This window comes from Dryas octopetala, chromosome 3, assembly GCF_963921425.1.
Source record: "Dryas octopetala chromosome 3, drDryOcto1.1, whole genome shotgun sequence".
Taxonomy (NCBI): domain Eukaryota; kingdom Viridiplantae; phylum Streptophyta; class Magnoliopsida; order Rosales; family Rosaceae; genus Dryas; species Dryas octopetala.
The window spans coordinates 5,193,937-5,203,907 of NC_141368.1; the positions used below are offsets into that span (position 1 = coordinate 5,193,937).

A 9,971-nucleotide genomic window follows, 5' to 3' on the forward strand; every position below is an offset into this window, starting at 1 on the left:
CTCATTGCTTTCATAACTATGGCAATCAACCAGACAAATAATTAAGCAAAAAAAAAAAAAAAAAACCAAGCATGTGACGAACACGATCAAGCTAGCCAGCAAAGGAATGCCCGTTGGCAGCTTCACTCCCCAGTCCCCAAGATTGTTTTTTTTTTTTTTTGACCAATTGCCAGTCCCCAAGATTGTTAATCCATCCTGAAGCAACACAACCAGCAGATAATAGAGGTTTTCAACTTTTCACTCAGCTGGCTTAATAAAAAAAAATAAAAAAGAATAATTATGCTAATTAAAACCGTAGAATATACCATAAATTATCAACTTTTACCTCCTCTTCTTATTTCCCTCAAAAGTTGTGTCACTGTTGAATGTAATTCCTTTCTTTTGGCCGGTGGACAAGTCCTCAGCGGAGACCCTCAAGATACCATTGGCGTCAATATCAAAGCAAACACTGCATTGATGAACACCCTTGGGAGCTGGAGGAATGTCCTCCAACACAACTGTACCCAAATAGTTATTATTTGTGGCTATTTCACTCTCACCCTCAAATATGTAAAAGGCGAAGATACATTGGTTGGCCACAGCATTAGTAAAACGCAGTTTCTTGGTCACGGGAATTCTAGAGTTTCTTGGAATAACAACAGTCATCTCATATTCTTTGCCAGTCAGCAGCCCAAGTGATAGAGGGGTGACATCCAAGAGAGTGAAATTTTGAACCTTCCCATTTCCATTCCCACTCAAGACTGCAGCTTGAACAGCAGCACCATATGCCACCGCCTCATCCGGATTAATGCCCTTGCACAGCTCCTTCCCCTTGAACACAATCCGTAGCAGCTGCTGCACTTTGGGAATTCTAGAAGACCCACCCGAAAGAACCACATCATCCACACTGCTTATGTCCATGTTCGCTTCCCTCAAACACTTCTCCACAGGCTCCATACACTTGTTAAACAAATCCATGTTCAGTTGTTCAAATTTGGCACGGGTAATAGTTGCATAGAAATCAGTTCCTTGATGCAAACCGTCAAGTTCAATATCGGTCTCAGGTGCATATGATAGTCTCCTCTTTGCCTTCTCACACTCACTTCTTAACCTTCTAAGAGCTCTGGAGTTTCCACTAACGTCCAAATTATGCTTTCTCTTAAATTGTTCAACACAGTAATTCACCATTCTGTTATCCAAGTCTTCACCACCAAGGTGAGTGTCTCCAGCCGTGGCTTGCACTTCAAAGGCACCACAACACATGGTAAGCAGTGACACATCTAAAGTCCCACCACCCAAATCAAATATCATCACATTTCTCTTCCTATACCAACCACCCTTGTCGTCAATCCCATAAGCGATGGCTGCAGCAGTTGGTTCATTGACGATACGCATTACCTTTAGGCCAGCCGTCTCACCAGCAATTTTTGTAGCCTGACGCTGTGAATCATTGAAATCAGCAGAGGTGTCACTAAATCTTCTACCAATTAACCGCTTTGCATCTATAAATTGATGCCAAATTTAGAAACTCAATTCCATGAAGAAACATGAGAGGAACTTAATTTGGAAACAATGGAGTAACATGCACCAACAGTTTCAAGTAGGTCGTATGAATTAATATAGTCATAGAAACAACAAAATGAGTAAAAGTTGCATCTATATTAACTATCGTTTATTTTGTTACAATTATATATTCTAAACGATAGTTATGTCTATATGAAAACTTCTTCCAATTGTTCACCTAGCTAACATATCTTATCAATCAGCACAAAATTACGTAACGAGTTACTCTCTAGAAAGTACAATTCCTACGGTACATTCATATATATATATATATATAATTGTATATATGCATATATACAGCAAATGAATGAAAGAAATAGTGGGATAAACAGACAGAAAATAGATTATTAACCTTACCAAAGATTGAGTTTGTGGGGTTTCTCAAAATCTGGTTAAACGCTGCATCACCTATGAACTGTTGAGTATCAGTGAAAGCAACATAAGATGGAGTTGTTCGGTTCCCCTGATCGTTCACTATGATTTCCACATGGTCGAATCGCCACACTGCCGCACATGAATACGTTGTCCCCAGATCAATCCCGATTGCATGGCCTTCTTTTCCTCCCATTCTCAACTCAAAAACTGGAACACCAAGAAAAATGATCGAAGCGAATGTCAAATAATGCTTGGCTGAGAATTTAAAGGTCGTAGGGGTTTCTGTATTTGAAACTAGTTTTACTACTTAACTTAATAGGCCAAAATGCAATAAACAGGTAATAATCAAGCGACAATAGCACGAAAATAAAAATGAAATAGAAGAAAGAAAGCACTCGTGGAATTATTATACAAGTCTTTCAGATTTTAATTGTACGTTTTTCAAACTGGAATACTCTTTTTTTTATAGATGAATTAATATGGAATTGGAATATACAACATAAAACTAAATAATAGCAATGCATGTGTAGGTATGAATTTGTTTGAGATTTTAAGAGAGCATCAATTTTTTGTTTTTACTTGAGTGAGTGTCTCTGAGTGAATTTTGAAGTGGGAATAGGAAAGCAGTCCGAGCAAATTCATAAGCTGTTATGGCTAATAATCAAATGAAAATAGCATGGCAAAAAAAAAGGGAAATAGAAGTATAACACAGAAAAATGTAATACTACGTACCCTTTGTTTTAGATGAATTAAAATGGAATTATTCATCACGAAACCAAATAATAACAATGGAGCAATCCTCTCTTCCAAACAAAAAAGAATGAAACAATCCAGGAAAGCTAGCCAATTAAATTCAATAATCTATTGATCTTCATACATGGTTTGAAATACACGTACGTCCCATGAGTTAAACTGAAAGTAATAACAAAGTATGAGACCAAGTGTTTATCGATTTGTTTCAGGTTTTAGTTATACCCATGAACATAGCAACCTATATATACAACAGATACATTAGCGATATATTCATCTCGATCTAGTGTATGTAGTGGTTGATGCACATTTAAAAATTAATGAAATATTATTATTATTATTATTATGAGGGACTGAAATAATTAATTAAGGATCAATTAGTAAGAGAAGGAGATTCAAAGGTCTTAACTTTAACCATTTTAAAAGAAAAAGTTGTCAAACAAAACTATCAAATATATATAACTATATAAGAACGAAATAAAAAAGGTTTTACCTTTAATATGAAGAAAAGAAAAATGATCAAAAGCAGAGTAAACAGAACGCTTTAAGAATTAGGGTGGTTGTTGGCGCGCTGAAAGGAGCACAGAGAAAAGGCTTTGCCACTTGTTAATTTAAAGCTTTTTCAACCCTAGTCACTCATACGTCCCATCTTTTATATTAAAATTTGGGTTTATTTCTTTTGGTACAAAGGGCCGAAGCCCAAAAGAAAAATTAGACTAAAATAACTTTTTACGACAGTTAATTACACTTATACTCCTGAAGTTTATCGTTTTTTCATATATACTTACTAGGGTTTTAAAAATTATACAACACCTCCTGAGGTTTCAAAACTGTTGCATATAATCCCTTACAGTGACACGAAAAATAATGATAAAGTATGTAAAAAGACATGCTAAAGAGTGGAATGGCATAATAAAATTACTCGAAGTGTAAGGTCCATCCTCAATAGAAAGAAATAAAAAAAAGGTCTTACCTTTAATATGAAGAAGAAGAAAAACGATCAAAAGCAGCAGATCGAGTAAACCAGAACGCTTTAAGAATTAGGTGTGGTTGCTCCCCCTCGCTTTAACATTTTTTTTAGAGCTTTCAACCCTAGTCACTCGTAGTTTCCATTTTTAGATTAAATTTTGGGTCCTTTTAACTTAGGGCCCAAACACTAATTTTTTTTTGGCCAAGAAGGCCCAACCACTAATTTAATTAACCAAAAGTACACCGATTCCATTTGTTACATTCGAAACCAAAATTCAAAGTGGCCCGTTTAATTGACAAAAACATTGACCCGTCTCAAAGTAATTACACCATTTGGATTGATCCTACATTCCTACCAGAATTTTTGTTTTTTATTGTCATTTCAAAAAGTGAAACTAGTAGTCCTTAGAGTTATTGGGGTAATTCCTTAAATTAAATAGCATCATGATTTTGTTTTTTATTGCGATTATTTCTGATCATAATTACGAAAGAGCTGGTCATCTCTCATATGTTGTTTGTATAATACCTTTCTCTCAATCCAGAAACTGTAATTTGTAAGTTATTTAATAGGATATCAGGGCTATAAGATATAATTTCTTTTTGGTGAACCCTCAAGATGTATTTTTGGTTATAGAAATAGTACAATATATATCCATTTTGTATTGTAGGAAACAACGTTTCCTAAAATAGTTAGAATTATTCACAAGTATATGACATGTAAAAGACAGAGAGCTTCAGGTGTGTGGGATATCTCACATTTACGCTTATATGTGAGATCTTTTATGGAGCCCACTTCACATTATATTTTGATAATCGGAATTGTTTATTTTTTTTATTTCCATTGAAGGATCGTACATGTTTGCAAAAAATTGTGTTAATTGGAAATCATTTGACTGTTGATTAAATGATCATCATTTCAAATGTTTATCGAAAATATTTTGTTCGTCTATTTATTTGATCAAAATTTGATAGCTTAATGGTTTACGATTTATTTAATTTTTTGCAAGAATAATATTTAAATATATAGTTAAAAAATAGATAATCGGATCGTTGAAATACTATATAGAGTCAGCCCCATAACTGATCTCACAAATAAACCTAAATGTGAAATCTCATGTCTAAAGGGGCCTGATGTAAAAGATATGTTTAATATATCTATTGTACTTTGTAGGATCATAAGTCAATTCTAATTTCAATTTTTCCTAGGCTCAGTGTCTTCAATTGAGTTATCTTATATATTGTTGTGAATTATATCACTCTATGTTTGAACATTTCTCTATGTTCTTTTTTAAACTATGGAAAGGAGTTCGAAAAAAAGCTCTCTAATATCATAAAGTGAAACATCACTAAATTACTTGGTATACCAAGTTAAATATATTATTAATTTAATTGAATGTTGAATGGAAGAAAATAAATAAATATTAGAGATAATTAGACTCAAATCTTTTAGAATGGAATCAGTGGTGTTTTAAATTCATAATAATTTATAAAATTTTTTTTTTAATTTATAAGAAAGTCCTTTTAATTTATAAGAAAATTTTTTTAATTCATAACAAAGTTTTTTTTTCGATTTGAAGGATATTTCCATCTATTTGAAAGATATTTTCCCTCATAGGGTGTAGAGTGGGCTTTATAAAGGCTGCATGTTAGGTTTTAATTCGAGATTTAGGGCGGAGCCCAAAATTTTAGAGTTAAAACCTAACATAAAGCCGTCAAAGAAGAAAAATAAAAAGATTTAATTAAAAATCATAAATTCTGTTTTAGTCTAAGAAATACTTATAAAATGAACTTGACTTTAAGTTTCCTTAAATATTATTTGTGTAGAGGATTGTGAAAAGTTTATTTTGGAATGTGGACTACATATACCATTGGCCCCTATTATTGGAAGAAGATTTGGACTCTGGTTTTATTCATAATCCATCTGCGATGTTTATGATAATCTAACCTGGAATATTGCGAGAAAGGAAAAACGGTGCGTTTTGGGGGAGGGATGTTGAAACTCGAAACTCAAAAAGAGTCGATGCGCAGTCAAACAAGCCGTTAAAGACGACCAGGAAAAACGGTGTCGTAAAAGAAACAGCAATTTTACAATTTTTACTAATCTTAGGAAATGTATTATGTAACGTAGATGAACCATTACCAAACTGTTCCGGTAAGGCAAAGGTAAAGCTTTAAGCTTCCGCGGCAAAACGCGTTCCGAGTCGAATCGGATCTCTCTGCACACTCCAACTCGCTCTCTCTTCTACCGAAGAACAAACCTTGCATTGCATTTCACCAAAACGCCGCCGTCTCTTGTGATCTGAACCATCTCGTGTGATCAGTAATTCTCTATCTTCTCCCATTTCTCGGTTCCTGGTTTAAACTATGATTGCTTTGATTCTTTTAATCATTGGCAATTGAGGATTATAATCTTCCTCTGTTATTCTTTGTGTTTCACAGTATTGCTACCTGAACTACTGCATTTTTCTTTTGGTTCATTGGGTTTTTAAGGGAATGTGATTTGGGGATTAGGGTTTTCTTTGATCTGTGATCTGTATCCGGGAATTTAAATAAATTGGATTTATGTTTTTCTTTCGTGGTTGAAATGGGATCAACTTAGATTAGTTTTGTTTGCATTGTACACTTCACAACTGAAAAGTCTTATGGAATTTACATCAAAATGAGTGCTTCAATGGAAACTAAAGTTTCTTTTTTTCTTAAGTTTTGTTTGTGTTTTCAAATGTGTCATCATTTGTAGGTGCATGTTTGTTTAGCTGGAAGTTTTTACGGGTAATTTGTTTTCTTTTCAGAAACACGTTGGCCATTTGCAGTCATTTGCTAAAACACTGTCTAAGTTTCTGCCTCTTGGGTTTTCCTATTGCATGTCACTTGGGGCTCTTGGGTTAGGTTTTACCATAGTTTCTATTATATTAGCATCTTTTAGTTTATGAATTATCAAAATTACTGAAAATATATATTTGGCGTTTTCAGTTCAGTGAACTGGAAAATCAACAACTTCATACTTTTCAGCAGAGCTCTTCTAAACTCTACAGACATGAGTTTTGTTTTCCGGGGGACAAGAGCAGATATAGAAAGTGGATTCCCGGAATTCATACCAGAACGGCGTGCAATGGTACATTTCTTGTAGTTCAGATATTTTGTGTGTGGTTTTCTACTTAAAGCCTGTGCTGTCTGTTGATTGTATATATGTCTACTCTCAGCTATTGTTATCAGTTTTCATTGCCTTTGGGCCTAACCGCACCTCCCCCTCCCTCCCTAAAAACAAGGGTGGTGGGTGAGTTCCATGGTTCAATTCATGGCAGGTGTGTATGTAATCTCAGCTATTGTCATCAGTTTCCATTGCCCTTTGGGCTTAATTGTTCATCCTCCCCTTAAGAGCAAGGGTGGAGGATGAGTTCAGGGGTTCAATCCTTGACGGGTGGGTGCGCAAATTACCTCAGGGAAAAAAGGGGTAATACAGTATTATCTTTTAATTCGTATTGATATTGGTTCTGTTTTATTTCAGCGTGTTCATACAGCACGTTCTGTCAATTCCAACTCACTTGCTTTTCTTGTCACAGGTACTTAGAATTTTACCATTTTTCTTTTTAGTCTGGTGATTTTTTTAATTGATACTAATTTCTGTTTATATTGTTGTCTTTTTGTCAGTTCTTTTGTTATTCATGATACTGAACTCGCACCAAATGTCACCTAATTTTCTGGTATTGTTCTTATCCAAGTGTGGAATTTGTTTAGTTTTACTGGTCAACACCTCCTTTATTTTGGGTTCCTACATAACACTCCTTCTTTCAAACTTATGTATGTAGCTATGGCTAGTTCTTGGTGTCTTTTTGATGGCTACAACGTTAAGGATGTACGCAACCTGTCAACAACTTCAAGCTCAAGCACAGGCACATGCAGCGGCTGCCAGTGGCCTTCTTGGTCATACTGAATTGCGGTTGCATATGCCTCCATCCATAGCACTAGCAACAAGAGGGCGCCTTCAAGGGCTAAGACTTCAGCTTGCACTTCTTGACCGGGAATTTGATGACCTAGGTTTGATAGTTTTATCCGTCTAAAATTAGTTTTGTATCTTGAAATCCAAGACATGACCATTATAACTTTCAATAACCAAACCATAGCCTTATATATATACAATTCTGTTAATATTTTCTTAGACCGCTAATTTATGTCGAAAGATTCTGTTGTTGTATACCAGATTATGACACTCTGCGAGCTCTGGATTCCGATAATGTTCCAACAGCTTCTTCTATGAGTGAGGAAGAGATAAATGCTCTTCCTGTCCATAAATACAAGGTTGTGGGTCCTCAAACGTAAGTTCTCCAAATTTATTTCCTAGCTTGGCTGTTGCAATATTGTTTATGCTGGTGATATATAGAATGTTCGAATGCTGCTCCTTTAGTGTTCTATCCTTTCCAAAGCCAGTAAACTCTGCACTATATCAATAAGTTACTTACAAGATTAATGCTCCTTTTGTCTGCTTATTTGTGCATGCGTCTGTGTGAACATATATACATGTGGCTTGTGCTACTGCATTAGCAGTCCAAGCTCATGTAAATTAAGGGTCACATCAACTTTGCATTGTGCTTAACAGTGGCCTAATTTTTTATGCTTCTAATACATAGATTAATTTAGTTCCACAAAGTCTGAGTGGCTGAAAAGAAGCACTCACAACTAAATAAGAAGTGGATTAGACCAGAAGAGTTAAGATATTTTGGTCTGGTGTTTACATGCTTGTGCTTTATGAGAACACTATTTTGAGGCAAATGATAGATGATTTGAATCATAGTTGTTTGGCCTTGGGGTTTGGAATACATTTATTTTATATGGCTTTATTTATGTATGCAGTGGTGCTTCATCGTTGCAACAAGCTTCATCTTCAGCACCTGCTGAGGTATCCCTTTGTCCTTTTTTTATTTTTTGCTCCTTCTGTCAACCTTCAAATGTAAGAATGATTCCCGAATTTCATTATGTATGTCTAACTAATGGGCTTGATAGCATAAATATGTGTACCGAGAAGTTGTCTCAGAAAAAAAAAGAACAGAAAAAAAAGAAAAGAAAAAAAAAGTATGCTGAGAATGCTGAGAAGTTTGATATTAGTGCTAGTGCTATATGTAGAACTTTAATAATATTTCAGCATATTATCTTCATACAACTAGATGGAAACTAATGAGTAATGAGTATTGTTAAATTTAGTAGTATTCAAGTTAGCATGTTGTCAGATATTATGATGTCGCTGAACCAGTTGATGCAGTGTACAGACCAGAAAAAGTTGCATGCTAACTATGCAATCTCATATACGATATCATTGCTTTTATGTATGTACCATTAAATCTTTTCTGTTTTTTTTGGCAGAAGAAGCAAGAAATTGCCAACACAGTTGGGAGCACAAAAGCCATGGAAGATGAACTGACTTGTAGTGTTTGTTTGGAGCAAGTTAGCGTGGGAGAGCTCATCCGCAGCCTTCCATGCTTGCATCAGGTTTGGTTTCTTTTTCAGTGACTTAACATTCTTAGCCAGTTTTTCCTCTACTTTTTTGTTGTGGGATCTTTAGGGAGTTCTTACTTGACTAAAATGTTTGCAAAGAAGAAATTATTCTGATGCTGACTATACATGATTGATAGCAACTACAAAATGCATACAGTTCCACTGACCCAATACATATGCACATGCACATTTGTACTTGCCCGAAATATGAACAGAAAACACAGCACCTGAAGGATGGATTTATACTTTGTTTAGGGGTAGATTACAGGGACCTTTTAAACCCAGGATTCAGGAACCTAGGCAGTTTGTTCCCAGTGAATAAGCTAAATCCCATAATTCTTGTACCATCTAATGAAGTCATTTTCCATAGAAGCCTTGCGTTGTGTACAGATTTGTCATTATATTTATTTTGTAGAGGGTGGTCTTGGTATGTTTTTTGTGATTGAGTGATGTTTGTATTTTAATATCTTGATTTTATTAATTTTGTTTTATTCTTTGTTGCAGTTCCATGCTGGTTGCATTGACCCTTGGCTGAGGCAACAGGGAACATGCCCAGTGTGTAAATTCAGAGCCGGATCTGGGTGGCATGAAAACGGACAAGGTGCTATGGATCCTTCTTACATGGTTTGATTGTAACAATGTAATTAGTAATTCTCTGCATAATTAGGCTCTTGGTTTTGAGTGAAAGGTAATGCCTAGCATTGGTGTAATTATCTTGATATAGGCATTGGAGTGGCAGAAGATTGTGTCATCAATACAAGAAGTTTTATATTTTTGAATCTTGGAAGTTCATCTTTATAGCACTACCTGATTGATCTAAAATTTATTACAGAAGCTTGTTTACTCGA

At 35.1% G+C, this 9,971-nt stretch overlaps 2 protein-coding genes across 4 annotated transcripts in view; one reads left to right on the forward strand and one right to left on the reverse strand.

Annotated features, from left to right (window-relative positions):
- The window catches only part of SDIR1 (RING/U-box superfamily protein), a 34,996-nt gene extending 25,025 nt beyond the window's left edge, over window positions 1-9,971 (forward strand). Inside the window, exons 2-10 of one of the 3 annotated variants that reach the window (XM_086236681.1) lie at window positions 6,426-6,517; window positions 6,607-6,748; window positions 7,142-7,196; window positions 7,285-7,337; window positions 7,443-7,671; window positions 7,835-7,949; window positions 8,485-8,530; window positions 8,995-9,117; window positions 9,628-9,971. In XM_086236681.1, coding sequence (XP_086092807.1) covers window positions 6,498-6,517; window positions 6,607-6,748; window positions 7,142-7,196; window positions 7,285-7,337; window positions 7,443-7,671; window positions 7,835-7,949; window positions 8,485-8,530; window positions 8,995-9,117; window positions 9,628-9,753 — 909 coding nt within the window. In that variant the 5' untranslated portion in view covers window positions 6,426-6,497 and the 3' untranslated portion in view covers window positions 9,754-9,971. Of the gene's footprint in view, window positions 1-5,754; window positions 5,957-6,425; window positions 6,518-6,606; window positions 6,749-7,141; window positions 7,197-7,284; window positions 7,338-7,442; window positions 7,672-7,834; window positions 7,950-8,484; window positions 8,531-8,991; window positions 9,118-9,627 lie in introns of those variants that run through there. The other 2 variants (XM_086236679.1, XM_086236682.1) reach the window with 2 other exon arrangements.
- Window positions 322-2,110, reverse strand: LOC147289982 (heat shock cognate 70 kDa protein-like). Its single transcript, XM_086234941.1, has 2 exons — window positions 1,900-2,110; window positions 322-1,481 (listed from the first exon to the last, which is right to left on the reverse strand). The coding sequence occupies exons 1-2, from the start codon at window positions 2,108-2,110 to the stop codon at window positions 322-324; spliced, it is 1,371 nt and encodes a 456-aa protein (XP_086091067.1).

Coding starts and splice junctions, on each gene's coding strand:
- LOC147289982 (XM_086234941.1), bottom strand. CDS start 2,110: ATGGGAGGAAAAGAAGGCCATGCAATCGGGATTGATCTGGGGACAACG. Junction 1,482..1,899: donor CCCCACAAACTCAATCTTTG/GTAAGGTTAATA, acceptor ATCAATTTATAG/ATGCAAAGCGGTTAATTGGT.